The 22,399-nt window shown below is 41.3% G+C and overlaps 2 protein-coding genes across 3 annotated transcripts in view; one reads left to right on the top strand and one right to left on the bottom strand.

Moving 5' to 3' along the window:
* The first annotated feature begins 561 nt into the window (after positions 1–561).
* Positions 562–7,807, top strand: LOC102308432 (interferon regulatory factor 4). The gene is made up of 9 exons (XM_014338415.2): positions 562–691; positions 865–1,104; positions 1,653–1,839; positions 2,189–2,265; positions 3,177–3,315; positions 3,399–3,500; positions 4,482–4,856; positions 5,547–5,653; positions 6,729–7,807. Exons 2-9 carry the CDS (start codon positions 907–909, stop codon positions 6,888–6,890), a joined length of 1,347 nt encoding a protein of 448 aa, XP_014193901.1. The 5' UTR covers positions 562–691; positions 865–906; the 3' UTR covers positions 6,891–7,807.
* Positions 7,808–13,727: 5,920 nt separating this feature from the next.
* exoc2 (exocyst complex component 2) overlaps positions 13,728–22,399 on the bottom strand; it is a 48,471-nt gene continuing 39,799 nt past the window's right edge. Inside the window, exons 19-28 of one of the 2 annotated variants that reach the window (XM_014338402.1) lie at positions 22,132–22,191; positions 20,774–20,835; positions 20,618–20,687; positions 18,970–19,086; positions 17,183–17,324; positions 15,638–15,693; positions 15,403–15,525; positions 15,125–15,186; positions 14,699–14,758; positions 13,728–14,595 (exon numbers count right to left, since the gene is read on the bottom strand). In XM_014338402.1, coding sequence (XP_014193888.1) covers positions 14,502–14,595; positions 14,699–14,758; positions 15,125–15,186; positions 15,403–15,525; positions 15,638–15,693; positions 17,183–17,324; positions 18,970–19,086; positions 20,618–20,687; positions 20,774–20,835; positions 22,132–22,191 — 846 coding nt within the window. In that variant the 3' untranslated portion in view covers positions 13,728–14,501. Of the gene's footprint in view, positions 14,596–14,683; positions 14,759–15,124; positions 15,187–15,402; positions 15,526–15,637; positions 15,694–17,182; positions 17,325–18,969; positions 19,087–20,617; positions 20,688–20,773; positions 20,836–22,131; positions 22,192–22,399 lie in introns of both variants that reach the window. The other variant, XM_014338403.2, reaches the window with a different exon arrangement.

The following is a 22,399-nucleotide window of genomic DNA, read 5'->3' as shown; positions in this document are numbered from 1 at the left end:
TCTTATACTCACATCACTGCGTTCACTTAAGTAATGAAAGCAGTGATGGATATTTATTGCAGCACTGCAAAACTGCCACAGGAGCCAGACTCACTTTGAAAATCATACTGAGGGGAAATGAGTGGGAACTTTTCAAAACCATGTTTTCTCGGACTCCTGGACCGCATTGCTTTTACAGAATTGATCATCTGTCGAATTCTCCTAACAGGCCTCCTAAAGCTCTGACACGGCAAATGATAATCTTATGTGGTATTGTGTTCCTGTCTGAGGCGTTATGTCAGCTGTTCTGAATAATCTTCCAGTGGGAAAACTGCTGCCGATGTTTTTCTGCGTCGCTTCTACCTCTGGACCACTCTAGAGTACTTTTCGTAAAGCTTTATAATTTCAAAGAATTGTTTTCGTCTCCATCCTATCATTTTCCACGTGTGCGGGTGTGTGACACTTCGGGTTGACGCCGGCAGGGTTTCCCCAGTGTATTACTGTAGATCGGCCGCTGTGTGCGCGCTGATAAGCTTCGCAGGAGGGAAGCAGGCGGGCCTAGCAGAAGCAGCAGGTGCACCCTCCTCAGCATCCCGGCTCCGCCCTCCCTCTGCTCACCATAGGCTGGGTGGATTTAAGCGGGCCCGCCGGAATGATGAGGACTTTCTGACCCTGACTGATATCAAAACTCGACGGCTTTCAAGTTTCACAGGTAAGACGGCTTCGATCAGCCTGCGAAGCGCACAGTGAAGTTAGTCTGCGTGGGAGCGCAGTGGGTTAACCTTTAGTAGTTTTACTTAACTTAATCATTCTTTACTAAACCTACACAAGCCTACTTTCAAAACACACACAAACACGAGAGCGTGTGATATTACTACGTTACAGGAGCAGACAGTGGAGTTGTCCCGTGCGTCTTTTTGGTCAGAGATGAACCCCGACGTGGATTACGGAGGCTCCGGCAGCAGCGGCAACGGCAAGCTGCGCCAGTGGCTCATCGAGCAGGTGGACTGCGGGAAATATCCCGGTCTGGTTTGGGAGAACGACGAGAAGACCATCTTCAGGATACCGTGGAAACACGCCGGGAAACAGGACTACAACCGGGATGAGGATGCCGCGCTTTTTAAGGTAAGAGACCCGCATCCTCCGGGGTCCGCCAGCCACAAGCGAGCTGCGCCTTTCAGAATAAAACAACAGCAATATGTGTTAAAGTATTACAAACTTTAGAGCTGTTAAACTCTCTTATAGCCTTTTAATGATGTGTGTAAAAATAATTAACTCGATTAGGCGTCTTAGTAGCGTTTGAATATTCTCTGATGCATTATATAAAAAAGGGTTTTGCTGTCTTTCATGAAATTCGCTCCATACATTAGGATGCGATTATTTCCATATAAGAATATTTGAACCATGCTGTAAAAAAAGTCACACATTACTGGGAGAGCGACGCAAAACAACTTCTTTAAAATGACTGTGGCTCCAAAGAAACCACTTAACGAAAATAAACGAAAGTTTTATTTTATAATTATTGGTGAAGAGTTAGTAACTAGTTATCAGCACCGGGAGGATGTTCTTCTACAGGCCGTGCAGTCGCAGTTAGGAGAGACCAGGCTGTGTGATTCTCTCGCGCTAAACTTGAGAGAGGTATTCTAAACATTTCCCCGCGGACCTGTCTGCAGGCCTGGGCGCTGTTCAAAGGCAAGTTTCGGGAGGGCATCGACAAACCCGACCCGCCGACATGGAAGACACGCCTGCGCTGCGCCCTCAACAAGAGCAATGACTTTGAGGAACTGGTGGACAGGAGCCAGCTGGACATCTCGGACCCCTACAAAGTTTACCGCATCATCCCCGAGGGCGCCAAGAAAAGTCAGTCCCCCTTCGAACAAAGCGTTGAAAAAAGTTAACTGCAGCATGAATTAAGCTGGTAGTAATACTGAAAGCTGATTGGGCTACAGCGGCAATAACCAAACTGGATAAAGGGTTTTACTAATGTGTTTTATTGTAGTTATTATTATTAGATGATCACAATCTGATAATTAGTTGTGTATCAGACATAAAGTGGAAATTCTCTGACTCCTCAAACTGTCAAAGCACCAGCTCAAGTCATGCTGAAGTACTTGCATCGATGTGGACTTTTCTAAATGTACTGACAGAAAATGTGTTCAGACATTTTCTAGAGCGCTTTTCTAATAAAAATGTTCTTTCCCGCATGCAGGACCCAGACAGGAGGACAGTCCTCTGAGCCCAGGGAGCTTTCAGATGCATCCCTCCTACCCCTCTGTGCCGACTCAGGTGATTTTCCTGCACATAGAAACAAGTGGGGCGGGACTAAAGTAAGACAGAGAGAATGAGGGAGGTTGAAGACACAGACAGTGTCATATTGTGCATGCATGGATGACCTTACAAACACAAGTGAAGGGTAATGATGTGCATCCCCAACTATGACTTGTGCTGACTTCAGGGGCTGATAGAAACTCTGGAGTTTTTGGGTCCTTTTTAGATTTCTTGTCAGCAACTGATTAAAAAAAGCACACAATTTATGGCAAAATATGTTTTTGCCACACTGTAAATGCTAATTCTCATTTACTAAATTAAATGTTGTTGCATTTAACTTTATCTATCCTAGTTTATTTAAAGTTATCTGTACTTCCTGCCTGGGTAATGAAGAGTATAGTTATGCTCTGCTTTACTTAATAATTTACATTTGTTTTCATAAAGTATGGAACACGTCTACAAAGGCTGCAGATGCTTAGTTTTAAATCCGTACTTTAGTAATGTGATGTCTATTTCTTAGATCTCAGTTTCTCGGACATGGTGTAGTTTCAGATGTTACTCACCATAATTGATTTTTCTGCACTGATTAATCTGTGTGACCTATCCTTTTAAAGTACTACACACTCAAAATGAACAAATCAGCTTTTTCCTCTCAAGTTGATTTAAGTTATTTTTGTGAGTCAGCGAGTTGGCGTTATCTTTTCATGCAAAAACAAATCAGAGTTTATGGTGCAGGGATTTTATCACTAGCTTAAGCAAAAATCTATGGATGAAGAAAGAATTCTGCAATGGTCATATAAAACAAGTTGCAAAAAAGTCCTTATAAGCCTACTAAAGAGTAATGTATTACAAAAGCATCATGCAAAGACTGTTTGTTGGTATCTTATGATCAAAGATGTGCACTCAGCTAACTGCTTTCCTCTCTATAGATGCCACAGTACATGGCGAGTCCAGAATGCGGCTGGAGAGATTACTGTCAGGAGCAGGCCTCTCTGCCCGAGCTGCCCTTCACTCAGTGTCCCTGTCCGCCACGCACCCTGCCGTGGCAGGGCTCATCCATGGAAAATGGTACACGGCTTATTATTTAGCGTGCAAAATAAAAGCATTGTTATCAGTTTTAGCATTGCCTACATAGTTTGTTCTGTGTGCAGGATACCAGCTAAGAGCCTCAATTTACTCATACGGTCCAGCTGAGAGTCAGCCCTCGCCTTTCACACTGGACGCCAGCATCAGATCAGCAGAGGCACTTTCAGGTACACGAATACTTTCAGTTCACTTTTTCCCCTCACGCTATAAAATCAGGAACTCTCACCAGAATCCTCTGCTCAGAATTAAACTTAAGGTCCTATTTTTTAAAAAAAAGCAAAAATCCATCTACATAGAACAAGCAGCAAATGCATATTTACATAAGCTCAAAACAGCTGAAAATGTCACGGTATGACACAGATTTTAGCATTTAAAGGTACAATTAGGTTGAAACTGCGTAATGCTGTGCAGAAGTCAGAAAACTACTAATTTCACCTGAGACTTTGTTCCTTGGCTTTATTCAGTGCAGTTTAATTTCAGTTCTTGCATTTAGTGTATGGATCTGTATCATGCTGCAGGCTGCCATTTTTATTAACTGTACTCTGACTGCCCATAACAAACAGCAGACAGAAAATCAGCACCAAATTTAATAATAAAGTTAAATATCTAGCAACTACAGAGCCGCTATCAGTGGAATTTCATGAGGTGGCTATAATCTAAAATGTATTTATTTTTAGGTAAAGCTGGTAGCTTGATTCAATAGACATGCGGCTAATTTTGAATATTTACTCTGCCCCCTAGAGGCCGGAAAAAAAGGAACGCAACTTTAATCAAAGCTGACGACCGAGCGTGTTCAAACTAGCTTCGTTTTTTGGTCTAGTTTTAGTGACATGTGAAGGAATTTTGCATCTGATGCAAATCGTTCTTGCTTGTGTTTATTTTGATCATATAAACAATACACAGAAAACCATTTCCAAAAAAAATGCAGATTGCTGTCAGATTCAGCAGAACGCTCCTATAGAAGTACAAGACATAGCAGCATGTAGAACGCTGAAATAATAATATACAGCAGCACCCTGCGACTTTGGGCTGTGGTGAACATTGAAAACCTTACGTGCTTCATTTTTTAAAAATAAAACAAAGACAGTCCATAAAAGAGTTTTAAAAAAAAGAAATTTCAGCTAACTTCTACCTGTGTCCTCCTCTAGACTTCCGTCTGCACGTATCCGTATATTTCCGGGACTCTCTGGTGAGAGAGGTGACCACTTCCAGCCCGGATGGCTGCCATATCACTCCTTGCAACCCAGATAAGCACTACCTGACGCCTGGAGGTCATGAGTTGGTGCCCCTGCCTGTTGACAGCCTATCATCCCAGAGGAGGCCAGATGAGTGTCCTCCGAGTCCACCAGCCAGCCTCGAGAGGGGAGTGTTGCTGTGGATGCGAGCAGATGGGCTCTATGCCCGGAGGCTGTGCCAGAGCAGGGTGTACTGGCAGGGAGGCCCGTCGCCGTACGGAGACAAACCCAACAAGCTGGAGAGAGACGTCACCTGTAAACTGCTCCACACGCAGGACTACCTCACAGGTGAGAGGACACAAACTCAAATCAGCTCAGGATCTTTGATCAACAATCACTTGTGCTCGAAAGACTAAAAAGTTCTCACTTTTTTGGGTTAGTATGTTACTATTCTTTTAAATGAAGGCCTATCTATGGTGCCATGCCTAATTCACCAAGTCCCTGACCTGTATCTTAATCATCAGCATGGTGTACTGGACAGAGCTTGGTTGATATGTTTTAATCTGATTGATTCACTTAAGAACTCATACCAGCTGGCACCTTGCTGTACATAGAAAGACTAACACCAACTGGTCTAAAATTTGGATTTCAGTCAAGAACTATCCACCTCAACTCAAAACTAAATCCACTAAATGTAATTAGCAGTAGAACAAACTGAGACTCATTACTCAGCTGATTTTCTGGAAGTTACTTCATGACATATTGTGCCAGCCAAGAATAATTTCTTAAAGAAGTATTTTATGATAAGCCGAGAGTCACATGAAGTCTACACAGCCACATCATCCCGCCCACATGCTAAGCAGCTCCAGCTGTGACAGCTAATTGTATTTGCATACATGGTGTGACCAGGACTTTCCATTCGAATCACTCTAAATGTCACACCACTTCAAGTGAAATTCGCTTGAAATCATCAATTCTGATGTGTTTTAGGTGTCAGAGCTGTTACTGATGCATTTTTGTCCTTTTGCCTACTTGCAGAGATTCAGAGCTACGGGCTAAGGCCGCCGTCCCGCTTCCAGGTCCTCCTGTGTTTCGGAGATGAGTGTCTGGACCCACAGAGACAAAGAAGGACCCTCACTGTGCAGGTGACTGCCGCCCCCGAGTTTAACCACTGATTATGATCCAGAGATCTTTCATTTTTTTCTCATTTTGTTTATGAGGATCAGTGAAGCCTAATATTTACTGGGAAGCTGACAATAAGTTCGAACTGGTGTTCTTAAAATCAAAACTAAGATTTGAAAGGTTCAAAGTAGAGTGCTGAAACTTTAAAGTATGGGCTGAAAAGTGAAAAATAGGATTTGAAAGTTTAAACCTAAGATTTGAAAGTCTGTAGGACCTTGTTCATAGTCATAGCGTTGACAGTGTTTCATAACAAAATTTGGTTTCTAAATAAGTCGCACTGAGATTCAGGGCCAGCCTGGTTCCACTGTCACCCTCCCGAGACTCTGATTTCTATATAAATTGAAAATGGATGAGCCAAGTGAAGGTTCGTGCCTTTTAGCTACAGATTTTTGACACACTTTCAATCAAACTAACCACATAGCTGAGCTTTAACCAAACTAGGAATGGTTTGCCCTTCTCTAGTTTGACTTCTCAAAATGGTTTCATAAAACAAAGCTGGGAAAGTTGAAATAGTGAATCAACCTTCCTGGATCTCTGTCAACAGTCAAACGCCCATAAATAATAAACTATCAAAAACCAAACAGCTTGGGAGTGTGTCACAGAACTGCAACAGAAGGCTTCAATATATCCCAAACTCTAACACCCTAAATCAGGGGTGTCCAACTCTAGACCTTAAGGGCCGGTGTCCTGCAGGTTTTAGATATCACCCTGGGTCAACACACCTGAATCAAATGATTGGTTCATTACCAGGCCTCTGGAGACCTTCAAGACATATTGAGGAGGCCATTGAGCCATTTATATCAGCTGTGTTGGATCAAACCTGCAGAACACCGGCCCCTGAGGCCTGGAGTTTCCCACCCCTGCCCTAAATGAAAAATGAAAGGGTGTATTGAATTTTTTCTTTTTTTAATTGAGTTTGGCAAAAATACCAACTACTTTTTCACTTTTTTTTTTTTTGGTAAAAATAAATAAATAAATAAATAAATACTGCTATGCTGAATGGATTTTGCTGACCTCCTTGGCTCTCATGTGTTGCAGGTAGAGCCTCTGTTCACCAGGCAGCTCCTGTACTATGCCCAGCAGCCGGGCAGCCACTACTACCGCAGCTATGAGCATCCAGGAGTCACAGAGCACATAAATGCCTCCGAGGACTACCAGAGGGCCATCACACATCACCACAGCAGCAGCCTGCAGGAGTGAACTTTGCGGGTTTAAGTGACTGTTGGAAATGTCACGATGACATTTTACACGACAGGCAAGAAAACTCTGAGATGTGGACAAAGTGGACAGTGGTATACAAAAAATGATGGACATTAAGTCAGCAACCATCTGCCCTGTATGGTTTTTGTATCTGTGTGTGTGTGTGTGTGTGTGTGTGTCTTAAGTCAAAAATGCAGTGTTATTTTTTTCCATTTTTGTATTCCTTTGGGCATAATGAGTATTTTGATGCTTACTCGTAGACGGTATTAAAAATGAAGGTGTTAAAGTATTAAAGATGATTGAGATGTCATCCACCGGTTTTTAAAGTTCCATTTTGAAGCCTCGCGATGAACATTTTCATTATCGCTAGTTTGGTTTGCTAACGACTTGTCACTTATAACCTCTTAGCCAATGAGCATACCATTTTAAACCTAGTGATCAAGATTTCTAAAAAATGTCATGTTTTTTATTCAATGTGAACCAAAATAAGTGACTAGGACCATAAACACATCAGGAAAGTGTTTCCAGAGGTCAAGACAGAAAGCAATTTTCCCAAAGACTTTGATATAATAGGAAGTCTTTTTGCAGTCACAAGTATTGCCATCTGGTGCCTTTCAGATAGAATGCAAGTTTAAGGTACTTGGCGCATTAGCTTCATTTTTTCGGACCCAGAGGTCGTATTTTTGTACTGTCTATGTGCTTACTATGCAAATGAAACTGACAGCTGAGGTGATTGTATCATAGAAAACTGTGAGTGAAAGTTTTGTGCCTTAAAAAGAAAATTAGCAAATGAACCTAATCACTTTCTATGCCAATAGTTATATTAGATCTCTAGCATTCACAAACCACTCCAATCCAGGCAACAACTAGTAGCTGGTTAGCTAAGATTAGCCTAGCTTGGCTTAGTTATAGACTAGGAAAAAAAATAAGAGAAACAGTTTGAAAATTACCAAATGTACCTTCTGTTACTTTCTAATGAAAACCAGTAAACATGTTATTTAGCGCAGAAACTGCACCTATGTTCAGAGAAGAGCACAACAATTGTAAATCACCTGTAAAACTAACCACACCAATGAGGTGTCTATTTGGAGATTGTGCACATGTGCTATTTTGTCACATTTAGTAAATCTGGCCCATAATTTTCAAATAATTAAACTCAAGAATCTAATTTTATATCTGGACAAAACTATGGAAGAATTTTCAGACTTTGTGCTAAGGTAATATAAGCTAATAACCAAAACCATAGCTAGCCCTGCTAGCTAAGGAGCTACTGGCTCCAGTTTGATGTTGTTGTTTTTGTATTCAATTGTCTGTTATCATACTTCTTCATTTGACTGTCTGCAAGAAAGTGAAGCAAAAGAGCTTTTGTATTTTTTAGTTAATTTTTAAAAACATTTTTCCTTGTAAATACATTTCTGTTAGGAGACACTATCACCATCATTTAGTAAATTATGAATGGAGTCTTGTGCCTGGCTGTGTTTATATGTGTGTGTGTGTGTGTGTGTGTGTGTGTGTGTGTGTGTGTGTGTGTGTGTGTGTGAGAGAGAGAGAGCAACTCAGGGAGCTGATTTTAGATAAGCTTTTTAAACTCAATTTTATATCAAATAGTGATGTTAAATGTGACTGTTATATAGCAGATCTGAGAAAGGGTTAAAGGGAACATTTGTTGTTGTTGTTTTTAAAGTGTCATTTCCTTCAAAAATAAATAAATAAATGACTAAAAACGTAACAAGTGACAAGATCTCTTCATAACTGTGTGAGCTCTATGGTAACATCAGCACTACGCGTGAGCGTCTGAACAGGAAATGTGGTTCAGATGCAGGATGTGACTGGTTAATCAAACACTTGGTTATCACAAACAATATGATGACATCAAGAGGGGCGGAGAGAGAGGAAGAGGTTGGTTTTCCGTGCAGCGCTCGAGAGAGCCTTCCTGGTTTCTGCTCATAGATTACAGTCTGTTTCCACTTTCATGGAAAACAACCATAAAACCCCACAACAACAACATTTCTGTAACTGCCACAAAATATTTTTGAAGAAGAGCAAGGAAGAAAGGAAGATGTCATCAGTTTGAGGTTAAAAACAACTCAGAAAGCTTACTTTGAAAACAAATGCCTTTTCAGCAGGAAGGGCAGGGTGGGTAATTACACGGCTTTGGACTCAATCTTTTTGATTGCATCTTTTTTTCTCTCCTAAAATCCAAAGATATTATAGTTCAGTTTAATTGATGCAATTTTAACTGATTTCAATATTTTTTAAAAATGTATCAGCAAAAGATGCATCAGTTAATTGCAAAGTCACTGTTGGTTATCTTTCAAATCATTATGGAGGAATTTTGTGAAACTCTTCTTTACTACACATCATCGGGATTTGCGGGCATTTGTTTATGCACAGGTCCCGTCAGCATTTCAGTCAGGTGGCGGTCTGGCCTTTAAGCCATTGCGACGCCTTGATTTTCTTTTGCAGCTATTCTGTTGTAGATTAACTGGTGCGCTTGAGATCATTGTCCTGTTGCACGATCAACTTTGTCCAAACTCTAGCGGTCAAACATATCTCTGTTTCAGCAAGACCATATATACAACAACTTACATGTATTCTGCACAGCATTTGTTGCAAAAACAGTCCAGACTGCTAAAGTTCCCATCACATTTTACACACCATCCTAACATAGAATCAATGGAGGTTGTAATCAGTGAAAGGTTTTGTGACGGGGCTAAAATATCACATCACATTATATATAAAATTATGTACAGTACATAGGCCAACATCATGATGTCAATCACAATAGCTACAGCATCTTATTACCTGGAACAAAAACAAATCAAAAAGTAGGACATGTCTAAATGCCACGCTTTTCCAGTCTTGTTCCAGTGTTTTTCTGCTTCTTACTAATCTTGGCCACTTCTATAAAATGTTTTCTTCTTTTGAGCTCAGCTGTAAAACATCTGTCTTAAAAACAGGTACAATCGAGGGGACAACTTTTCTGTGATGTGTCAAATTTCTCCATCCTTTTATTTACCCACTCACAGCAAAGAAAACTGCAGATCAAAAATGTTTTTGTTGTTTTTTAAAGCAGGTCTTGTCATATTGTCTCCAGAATGGAACAGAATACTGGTGAATAGAAATAAAAAAGAAAGAGAAAAAACTCCCCTTTCTCACCTCTGTTACTGTAAACAGAGAGCTGGTGGAGAGCGGATAAGGCTTTGGGGTTTTGAACTTATTTTGTGAATGAATCCGTGGGAGGCAGAGTGCTAAGTTTAGAACGCAGAGAATCAAAACAACTCTTGCCTGCTCTCTATGGCTTTCCCCTACTTGTAGATGGGAAACCAAGTCAGAGAAAAAGTCTGAGGTCGATGAACGTAGACAGAAATGCACAGGTGTGGTTTGTACATTCAAAAGCTGAAATTTAATGGGTCATCTCCTGCTAGAAAACACAACAGCAGATCTCGACAGTGTCCTCAGTTAACCCTTTGTGTCTCGTCAAACTTTCTCATGTGAGCTGTGGGCGTGTCTGCCCGGGCGACTAGACCTACCACAACTGCTCGCTTAGGTCCCTACACCCACACAGAACCACACTTTCTGTTGTCACTCTCTTCCTCTGGGATCTGTGTCTTCTGCTCGCTGCCCCGAGTAACGGCCCACTCCGTCCCCACCCTGCATACGCCCTGTGTTCATGCTCCTCCCTGACAGCTAGATGCTGACATGCCAGACAGAATGAGTGAACTGGTGAGCTGCAACTCCAGAGATGAATAGCTAAACCCGCTACTGAGCCATGGTGCAAACAAACCAACTGTCTGCAAGTGTGCCTTCGTTAGAATTTCCACTACTGAGCGTGACATTTGGATCTGCAGATAAGTTTAACGACTATAGTCGAACAGTCACCATACATCACGTTTGGACCAAAAATATCAGTCACACCCTTACAATCTCATCTCCAAGCCAACAATTGCTCAGCAAGCTGCTTTTTGCAATCAAGTCCTCCCTTGCAGTGCTTTTAGTTGTTTTACATTGTAGCTGAGAGTATCAATACCGACTGATTCAGAAATACTTGTCTTACAGAAGCATAGTTGTCACAATTTTGTTTCTATACCCAACCACAGTGGATCGAAATGACAAAACCAAGATGTGATTAATGTGCAAACTTTCAGCTTTTACTCAGGGGGTTTTAACAAAAATATTGCATGAACTCTTGAGGTTAAAATCAAGGTTAAGTCCCTTCATTCTCACAGACCTACAATTAAGTGGAAAGATTTTGCACCTTCCAACGCTTGATGTTATCTTTGAAGAACTTCAGTGGAGGTTTATTCTGAATAGAGAACTGTCTATAGAGACACTTTGCAGTAGCCTTCAGAATTGCCTGAATACTTTGTGTCATTGCATGTTATCTTGCTAGAAGAAGACATGGACATGTTAAGCAGCAACATTCAGGCAGACTGTAGCATTTAAGCAATGCTCAGGTAGTACTGAGGGGCTCAGTGTGCACCAAGAAACCGCTGATACAAAATAGAGTAGATCCAAGTTTGATGTTATATAGGACAAATTCTGTGAATGTTGCACAAGTAATTGAGATGATTTTCTGATCTTCAGTTATCTAATTTTGGTAAACTTCTGCAAACTGTAGCCTTAGTTTCCTGTTGTTAGCCCACAGGTGTGGCATTCAGTTATCTTCACTGCTGTAGCCCATCTGCTTTAAGGTTTAATGTGTTGTGCATTCAGAGATGTGCTTCTTCATTCACTCCTTGGTTGTAATGAGCTCTGACATTGACATTTTCTCTTTTTTAACCATTCCCTCTAAACCCTAGAGATGTTTGAGTGGGAAAATCCTGCACAGCAGATATGGAGATATTGCAGATGTCTGACAACTAACCATGTGATAACTTGCAGACCAGTTTTGGACAATCACGGAGACACTGTTGGGTCAAACTAATAAGGTTCCAGTCACAAACGCTTAGAGACTGGTCTTTGATCATTTGGCAACAACCAGTTGGGGTGGTGAGGCAGAGTATTCATTGACTGGTTAGTTGCTATAGATTGATGGCAGTCTGCAAACTCCCATTTGTTTTCTCTAACAACCCACCTGTTGCAAAGGAAAATGGGTATTTCCTAATCAGTTCATAAAAGACCCCTTGTGATTAGTTAAGTTGCTAGCATATTGCTGCAGCTGTCTTTTAAATGGAAATGATGGACTTGTGACAAACCCTGCCCAGCTGCTCTCTGAGCTGTAGTTAAACTGTGAAAAGTGCAACAAAAACAATAAATAGAGACTGTTTGCCTTCAAAATAAAAGCTGTGCCTTTTTAATTGTGTTAGGGCACAACTTTGAAGGCAAGCAAACTGCCACTCAACTAGTAGTTAGCAAATGTTTGCAGACCAACTACAGGCAATCTGCTAGCAATAGCAAACGCTAGGGGTTTTTTAGTGGCGCAGCTTCTTTGCAACCACTTTCACCCAGCAACGTTCAGGAACCACTGCAAACCAGATGGGGAATACAAACTTATCCTTAGCACCCAGTAGTTGTATCACATCCAATACGGCAGACAAGGCATGGCATTGGTTAAGGAACCTTAAAACATTATATAGTGGCCAGTAAGGGTATTTTACTTTACCTCCTACAAACACAGAACAAAGATTAAATAAAGAAAGAATAATGTTCCTTAGACTATTCTATTTTTAGAAAGAAAAAAAAAGGGCAAAGTTTACAACAGCTTTTATGAAGTCAGTTGTAAAACATGTCTGCATGCTTGGTCACCTTTTAAAGGAACATTTACATGTGAGTTTAGCCTTTTTTGCCGCACTTGCTAGTGTCCATGCATCTGTAGAGGTGTAGCTTGCATTTCTGTTCTCACTTTGTCATTACTTAAAACACTAATAAAGACATTGTTGAAAAAAGGAACTGGTCAGTCTGGTCAGACGAATTAAAGACATGAAAGCTCTTGTACATTTTCATGTAAACTTTGCATGAATTTCATGATTTTAGCCCTTGCATAAGGTAAGCACGATGTATATAGACATGTATTTCACCAGTTGTTAAAGTTGTTTCCTTTTATACAATGAGTGACATCATTCTGACAATTCAAAATAAATGTTTTATAACGGATTGTCTGTTGTGTCAGACCTAAGTCGCTGTGTATTTGGTTGCCGTTTATGACAAAACCGAATATACGGCTTAAACGTGAGGTTCTTGTGCTTGTGAAGAAAGGTTTGCAAAATTGCATCAAGACTTGTGGAAAAATGTTGGACAGATGAGACCAAAGTGGTGGTGTTGGGCCATAATGCACAACACCATGTTTAGTGAAAACCAAACACCTCATACCAACTGTCAAATCCGAGTGGTGCAAGGGTGTTGATTTGGATTTGTTTTGCTTTGCAGCCACAGGGCCCAGGTACCTTGCAGAAACTGAGTCAACCAAGAACTCTGTGCACAAAAAGTATTCTCAATGACTGAAAAAGGAAAGAATCATGGTGTTACAATGAAACACAAAAGTCCAGACCTCAACCTTACTGTAATGCTTTCACCTTAAGAGTGCTGTGCGTAAACAGATATCAATGAACTGAAGCAATGTTAGGAAGAAGAGTGCAGCAAATTTCCTCCAAAATGATGAGACACTGATAAAGCTACACAGAAAATATCAAGTTTTTGCTTCTCAAGGTGGTTCTACAACCCACTGAATCCCACTAGCTTGTACGAATCTATGTATATGGTGCCACATGCAGGTTCTGTGTTTATACATAGTTAAATAAAGCTGTTTAGTACACCCTCTTTAAAACACATGTTAAATCAAGCATTCGTGTATTACTGGGTTTTTGGCAGGGTAATACAAAAGAATTTACTGCAGTCTTAAAGAAGCATTTTTTTATTAATGTCTCATGAGGTGAGAAAAAAATGAGTTGATGGTAAATTCCAATGATGGTGTTTTATTAGAAGAAAAGCATCAATATAACTGACTCACAGTTACATCAGTGTGGTTTCCACAGATGAAGCTTACTGACAAACATGCTGGATTTCAATGAAATGTGATGGGACAATAAGGCTGCGTGAAAAGGATTAAAGTAGTACAATGCTTTCAAAAAACAAACCATCAACCATGCCTAAAAATCCTGACAGGATCAGGATCTGATCCAGTTCCATGTAGCTCACAGACTGAGATTTTGCAGCTCTAGCTGAAGGCTGATGTTTAGTTAACTTACTGAGCAATACAGGTGGCACAGTACATGAAAACCATCTTGTTGTCATCATCATCATTTAAAAAAATCGTGTTACTTTGACACACATTTCATTCAGAGTCTGCAGCTCCACATCCCACTGACAGACTGTTCCTGAACTTTCTAGAAACAAGCACATTAGCCACTCACTCACTACTTGTCAGTACGTGAGTGGCCGTACATAATTAGCATACCCAACGTAACAGGGACTGTCCTGCACAGTAACAATGAAATCGACTCATTTAGTGTCTTCGAGATTAGATGAATACACACTTGTGTTTAATCGAGTAAAGCAGAAATTGAAAGTGATGAGTAAACAAAAAAGTGATAACTGAAGAGATACAGGCAAAGTTCATTAGCTAATAGATAAGACACAGACTCCTGTTTTGGGTGGTGGAGTGGATGAGATTTATCTCTTGATGGGCTGGACAGAGGAGGCCTGGAAGCAGGTGAGCTGGAGCTGCATGCTGCTCTTAAACTTGTTCAGCAGCTCTTCCAGTAACCTGCAGATAATATTAAAACTAAAGATTAATCTCAAAGACACAAAGGAAACGCCAAAAGGTCACAGTCCCTCCAATTAGTAACATATACCGGAATCAGACTCACTTCTTATCGGCGCCGCTGTGTAACTGAGGCAGAGACTCCAAAGCCAGTTTGAAGCTGGCGCTGAAAATGAGAAGCTTAGTTAAAAATGTCACATAAAGGAACCCATTTATGAACGATAGAGAACTAGAAAACACAGTTCAAGATGGGTCTGTGTGTGTATGCGGGCACACTAACCTGCCATACATGAACATACACGCGCACCCAAACACACACACAGAGGTGCACATCACAGTGCATGCACACAACAGAACCAGATTACTTTCACTTCCTTTCCAAAACCCTCCAACTAACATAAATAGGGATTGTAGTGAGGGATGTGTGACTGCTAAGATTTATGTCCGTGACATCCACAGCCATAAATCACTGGGCACATATGTGGGACTTCCTGTCTCTGCCACTGTGGGGATCTGTATTTGTCGCACTTACTTGCTGTCGGCGTTTAGGTATGTGGCTATAGCATCTCTCAGAGCACACAGTTCAAGTCGAGCCTGTATGGGGGTTTACAGAAAAAGGGCAACAACGGAGATGTAATCATGTAATCATCATCAACTGACACCAGATGGTACCTTGAACTGAAATATGGCTTTATCAAAAATGACAGGTAATTCCCCCCAAGTGCGGTGGTCGACTTATGAGTCAGGGTCCTACTATGAGTGAGAAACTGCTCTGCGACTGCGGGTATGTGCGTGTGAGTGTGTACCTACCTGTAGGGCTCCGTTTTTGCTGAAGGAGGACACACACTGCATAAGACGGCACATTTCATCCGCAACGGACTCAACGATTCTAGACAAAACCCGAGGAACCAGATCCTTCGAGACTGTGAACACCTGACACAGAAAGAAAGAAAAAAAACGTCACGATGGGGGACGAGGTGGCAAAAGCACCTAGTAGAAGCAGTGTCTGACAAATGAGTGATGAGTTTTAAAGGCATTCAAGCACCTCGGCATGAACTGCAATAATATTGACCAGAGCCTCCTTCAGGTAGTTCCTTACACCTGTGAAAGAAGAAGGCACAAAGTGAACAAACAAAGATCCAGATAAAAAGCAAAACATCAGACATGTAACAATTAGCCATGAAAGGAAAGTGAATCTGTTTTGTTTATTTACAGCTTCTTATATCTTATATGTATATTTCATCTTAACTATACATCTTATACTTGGCCACAGTTTCCTCAGTTTAACCCCACTTTTAGCTTTCTCCCCCTCAATTTATGCCAGCTTTCTTCAGATTGGTTGCCCCTCATAAACAAAAGGTTTAACCAGCAGGTGGGTGGGGCTTCACAGCCACATCTGTGTGCTTGGGATATCTGTTCTCACTGACATCATATAGAGCGACAGTAAAAAAAAAAGAAAATGTGAGCGAGCGTGTTCAGCAGTGTGAGCCTGAGCATTTGTACATACTGTTGACCTTGTTATTTGAAACTCTGGCCATGTTTAGATGAACATCTGCAATTCTAACACTATATCTCTGGCAGAACAGACTATTGAAAACTCATCTTTCTCTCTTTATTTGAAAATTCAGGGCAGAGTCGTTTTCACCAGAACCTGTAGCAGCTCAACAAGACTGCAAAACCATGTTTCTCTAAGATCACAGCCCCATCCACAGCAGAGCCAAGTGGCTGTTTGATTAACAGTCCATCTGGATTTCTGATAGAAATGTGCCAACAGGATTCATTATTAGCCAAGCTAACACTGTGCCAGTGCAACGTTTTCCATTATTTAATTTCCCTCGTCTGTGAGGAGGATAAGGGGCAGATGAGTTAGTGTGCTGTGTGGAAGCTTCAAAATATAACATTACGTTGACGGTGAAACAGTCAAAGGCAAAAACAGAAAGAAAGTACTGAAACCGGATTCTTAATGCTTTGCAGCACCCCACACACAAACTTGAATCCCACACAAAAAAATGCACCAAGTGAAAGTATCATATCCTAGAACTGTGGTTTTCTGTCCAAAATGTTCCTCTTTCACATGTAGTCCAAACACACAAACTCACAGGCGACAAACCAGATCAACGCTCACAACTTTTCATCAAGATTAAGCGCCGTGCTATGAACTGCTGCCCACCTGAGACGACTCGCGCAGCTCTCACACAGTCTGACATGTTGCTTCACATCCTGCACTAAGGTAGACCACACATTCACAGTCAAGTTTCACCTGGGTTTGGGGTGCACTGCGTGAGCGAAAAAAGTCAAGCTACAACTCAAGTGTACACACATATCGCTGCACACCTACAGCTAGACACAAAGGCCATGAGCGCCTTGGGAAGACTGATTAAATGATGTTAGTGGTGTTTACAGTAAGTCATCAAAGAGCCGTACTTTACACATGACACATGTGAACCACAGCTACAAAGATTAGACACGAGAGACTCTGAGCTGTCATCCCACAGCCCTGCTAGGGGCTTAAATATGATTCTACCAGGGTCAGTTAGTGGTTGCTGACGGTGATTTCCTTCTGTTTTATCAGCGCAGGGTAACTGGGTACCTGTAGGTGTTTGGCAGTCTCTCCAATCAAAATAGCCAGCGTAGATGCCGGGCTCCAGGGAGCCTGCGATCGGATCAGCTCGTCTCTCAATGTAGGCTTCAAAGAGTTTCCGGTCCAGCCCCCGTACTGCGTCCACGCTTACCTGGCAGGTCAAGAACACACAATGTTACTGCAATGATTAGATACTAGGTAACAGATTCTCTATCCCCAATCCACACATCATTAGACATGCACAACACAATAAGAAGAGATCCATATTATAATACACTATTTACTCAGCGTTCTTTGCAATGACGCACTACTTGTTTGGATTTTAATGCAGCATTTTTATCTTACCGTAGTTGTACAGATTAGCTGAATCTTTGCTGTGTTAGCTTATTGACATGCCTGTAATTTTAGCTTCAGAGCTGCGAGCAGAGAAACCTGATTCCATCTCTGTGAGCAGGTTCTAACATTAACACTAAAACGTTGATAACGTGAAGATGTCAGTGTCTCCTGTTGCCTTTTACTTTAAGTTACGATGACAATCTTGCCAAGGTTGTCTTGTGAGCCTTATGCATCAGTTTAACAGTGGTCTGAATGCATACAGATGCCTAAAGTTACATGTGCATTAGAAAATTCCCCATAAACGGAGATAACCAGTGCTTTATAGCATTTTATCTCACAAACCCACACTTCCAGTCTGAAATAAGATGAAACTACTCCTCAAGGATTCATGCTCACCTTCTCCGATCCAGACTGCTCATAGGTGCTCAGAATTGTGGCTACTCTTCACTGGAGTTGTTGCTCACTCGTTACAAATACAACAAGGCTTTTGCTCAAAGTTTTCTCTGTCTCTGTGGTGGATATGTTTTATTGAAGCAGTGAGGAACACCGATGTAAAAGCATCTCAAGAGCTTCATCAATATTTAACTACCATAGCCAGTGATGTTGCCTATCTCATGGCTTTACTTTTGAAAACATTAAAAAGTCACACAACAAAAGAAACACTTTAAAACCTGCTGTAACAGGATGCATGATTCTCCTTTACATCAACACATAACAGTGACGTTTCTGATTTCCATGCCTATTGTTTTAAACTGCAGGCTGTGGCGTTAAAGGCTTTATTATGGAGTGTGGAAGCTGTGAGTAATTTTACTTTGCAGTCCATGTTGAAATCCTGTATCCTTCATGAACTGCATGAATAATTTAGATTGTGCATATATCAGTGACTTCTCAAGTTTACATGAATTCATTGAGAGTTTATTGCATTTCTAACTCTTTACAGTATGATTACATGAGGCGGCAGCTGTGTGGCAGATGTGTTGTGTGGGAATTCTTATTTTTCAGATTTGCTTTTGCAGCTATTTTAACATTTGAAGATTACAATCTAGACAAACTGTCACCCATACGTATCTAAATATAAATGACACATGAGAATCGGTTTAAAAATGATATTTCAAAGAAAATGGCTGTAAACTGTTTTTACTGGAAAACCAACAGAATGCTTCTTTGCTTTGTGATTCAGTCATTAGTCATTGTGTGCAGCTGGATGAGTGTGTACGTGTGAAAGAAAAAAAAAAAACTAGGGTGACAGTGAACTGAGCTTCCAAGACCACGACCTTTATTTTTTCTGTTGTATTTTTCTTTTAAAGAAGAGTCATCGCTCTGCTTAGAAGAGACCAGGGGACAGCTTTGTTGTTAATGACACCGCAACGCATTTCTCGCCAACAACACTGAGCGCTCCTTCCTTTGTGTGAAGTCTTTTTTTCAAAGCACAGTTGCAGATTAGAAGTGTTGATACTGACCCGTGTGATCTTCTCTGTCCCCGTGAAGCTATGTTTCTCAAAGTGATGGGCCAGGTTCAGGAATGTGTGTCTCTCGAGGTACTGGCAGTTACTCAGGATGATCAGTAGACGCTGCTCCTATACACACACACACACACACACTTGAATGTTTTGACTGCCACAACACAACATTGTCACAGCTTAGGTTCAATTTACAGACTGTAGACCTGGATTTGGATTCTGGATGTTTGGATGTAGAAGTGCATGCAGAAGTGCCTCAAGCCTGTTTCTATTGGCCAGCAGAGGGCGACTCCTCTAGTTGCAAAAAGCAGCCCCAATGCATAGACATCTCTTGGAAAACAGTCCTCACCTTTCTCGCTCTTTGACCTCAGCAAACACTTTCTGATGAGTTTCGGGTCTCAGTTGCTAGTTTCGAGTCTTACTGAATACAACACGACGTTAATTTTTATAAATTATGGCGTGCTCAAGGACCAGTGAGCAGGGTACACTTTAGGCTGGGACACTAGCATTTGAGCATCATGACATTCACTCCATTCTCCTGATATAAAGTTTAAAACGCTAAACCAGCAACAACTGACTCAAGGGGACATCATTAACCAATGACAGCTGCAATCCACATCATTTATGTTCAAAAGATACACAGTGTATGTGGCGTTCATACCACCATGATGCTCAGGCTGAGCTCTGTAGCCTGTGGTTAAACTTCCTAACCTGAAACCTATGACAACCTTTAATCCTCGTACAATTCTGGAGAGGTTCTTACAACCACAATGTGCTTTGCTTTCCAAAATATGTCCTTGGTTTAAAGTTGTGGTTTCAGTGAAGCTTGGAGCGCTCTTTTTCTCACAATGTCTTTGTGAATATTGTCCAGTGCCTGTGTTTGATGTCTGGTAGAATGGTTGCCTGGCCTAACTGCAAAACAAATCTACCTTAGTGTAGGAACCTGAAACTACTTTTAACAAGCTCTCACTCGTTAAAATGCCCATGCTTTTAATATTCACCCTTACAAACACACAATAAAGCATGCCAATTAAACGTGTGCACAGAGACACTGTCAGAATGACATTCTGATGCCTACAACATCACTGGCAGGAGTTTGCAGTCCAAAATTAAGCAAACCAACCATGCTCCAAAAGCTTAGTGGCCTAAAGTAAACTGATGTCTTTGTGTTAATAGCAGTGACGCACTGTCCAAGTTTGCATGTGCTGGTTGCTAGATTGCCAACTCACAAAAACACCCATTTGTATCATGACTGACACCAGTCTTAACTCTGGTCATCTGCTCTCAGTCAAGTCTGGCAGCATATTCAGGCTGGGGAAACCCCTTCTGCACCTTGCTCCATTTCCCCTTACCAGAAGCACTCGACGCCCTGCCCTTCTTCCTCCTCTTCGTCCTCCCCTGCGCTTAACCCCCTTTGCTAACATCTCAAACAAGTTACAGGAAATAAGGACGTCTCTACTTCTTGTCCACAACCAGGAAACAGACTGATAACATTTCGTGGTTCGAATGAGTGACACATGTTTGTCTAGTTGTGTAAAGGAGGGAGCCCACGCTCTGGTGTGACGCTGGCAGTTGCCACATGTGCGTTTTCGAGTGTTTAAACCTCATACGATTTAAAGAATGTAATAAAGAAAAACACTGTGCTTACAGATGTTGGAGTAAAGCCCTCTTGAATGCCAGTAAACCGATCAGGAGAGGACAGGTCCACTGAAATGTTGCTGTACACATGGGAGAGATTTTAAAATGTTGTCCAAGTGAAGCACAGTAACCACAGAGATGAGAAAAAAATCCTCCAAATACTTACTGAGATGTGTTAATGTCTCCATCTGTCTTAGTACTCAGCTGCTCCAAACTGTTTACAAAGACCTATGGAGACGCATTTATCAGACATGTGAAAAGACAATTTTAGGTGCATCACTAATATCTTACTCTGTGATCAAAACAGGTTAGTACAGACTTAGATCTAAGGTACACTGAAACAGTAAAGTGGACAGTGTGTGCATGTCAACATGTAGGGTTATCTTCACCTCACAGTAAATAAAAGACCAAATAAAATCTTAGCAGCTGCTCTATGACTGAACAGATGTAAGACAAATATAGAACACAGAGGTTTTCAGGTCTATATATGACTTTGGTGATCAGTGCACAGGGCCTCAGGGCAAGAGGCAGGATAGACCCTGGACAGGCCACCAATCTGTCGCAGGGCTAACACAGACAATCATTTGTACACCATGTTCACACCTATGGGCAAATTAAAATCACCAATTAACCTAACCCCACTAAGTGGACATCTCTGGACCATCTGTGGCACCTGAAGAAAAACTCACACAGACACAGGAAGAACATGCAAACTCCACACAGAAAATGAACTGCAGTTCCTCAATGGCCAGTTGAGTCTCCTGTGCTAAAATGGCCAACTTAGAGCATTAAAAGGATATTCTCTTCCTTCTAAACAAGTAGCTGATTTATTTTTTATATTCTATTCATTTGAAGTGCTCAAGAGTTAAATGTTCAAAAGTTAGAGATGTGGCTGCTTTGACTGACAGGAGAGCCAAGACAGTGAGGTGTAGCTTACAGCTGCCTGCTAGGACCCACCTCAACTAATCCAAGTACAGTCGGCCTCAGTCAAACAGGCCCAGAGACTGGTTAGCAACGCCCCTGGCAACCTCTGACTACTAGAGGAAAATGATGTCTTTCCTGACCGTTTGGTGGAGGCTCCTGGTAGTCGCAAAGCGAGAGCTGCCAGGAAGCCTTCTGTGACTGGTAGCTGCCAGATGGTTGCGTTTTTGCTGTTGCTACGTTTTAAAGCATTTTAAAGGAATTGTCTAAAAATATATACCTGCCTTATGATACAGATCATCAAAGGTAAGTTTTAGTAAGTTCATTTATAGAATTTTATTGTTTTTATTTAGCACTAATTATATGTATCTCTTTATTTGCCAACAATGCTTGCTAGGAGTAGCTGACTACACCCGACTCTCATCCAGATTTGGCCACTTCTGTATTCGATAAACAACATAAACACATGAAGGCTGAGGCTTCAAAATGTGGAAATCAAAACCAGTGGTAGACATCATGGTGGCTACTTCCATCCTATGCAAACAGTCTTTGTTCATAACGAAATCCTATGCATGTTCTTGAAAATAAGTGTACACGTCTTACCTTCATGATCCTCACGCTGAGCTCTGCAGCCTGGTCCTGGACCTGCTCCAACTGCAACACCTGTGGAAAAGAACGTAACGGTAACGATGCTTTCTTGACCTGACTAAAGCCGTTTATTCTAAAATTCATAAAGGATTTCTTTGTGTTGAACCCTGGATAGTTATTTCATAGTTTCTGTTAACAGCAGGGTTTATACTTTACTACTTCGCGAAGTGCTGAATTAAAACCATCCAAGTTTTGATATCATTTCTGTTTGCAACAGAAGTAC

This window comes from Haplochromis burtoni, unplaced genomic scaffold (assembly GCF_018398535.1).
Source record: "Haplochromis burtoni strain Fernald_Lab_line unplaced genomic scaffold, NCSU_Asbu1 Contig_99, whole genome shotgun sequence".
Lineage (NCBI taxonomy): Eukaryota > Metazoa > Chordata > Actinopteri > Cichliformes > Cichlidae > Haplochromis > Haplochromis burtoni.
This window is presented reverse-complemented; position numbering and strand designations above follow the sequence as displayed.

What these genes read in the sequence shown, in the direction of transcription:
- LOC102308432 (XM_014338415.2), top strand. Translation starts at nt 907, where the DNA reads ATGAACCCCGACGTGGATTACGGAGGCTCCGGCAGCAGCGGCAACGGC. An exon ending in ACCCCTCTGTGCCGACTCAG is followed by an intron (nt 2,266 to 3,176) that starts GTGATTTTCCTG and finishes TCCTCTCTATAG; the next exon opens with ATGCCACAGTACATGGCGAG. An exon ending in GGGCTCATCCATGGAAAATG is followed by an intron (nt 3,316 to 3,398) that starts GTACACGGCTTA and finishes TTCTGTGTGCAG; the next exon opens with GATACCAGCTAAGAGCCTCA.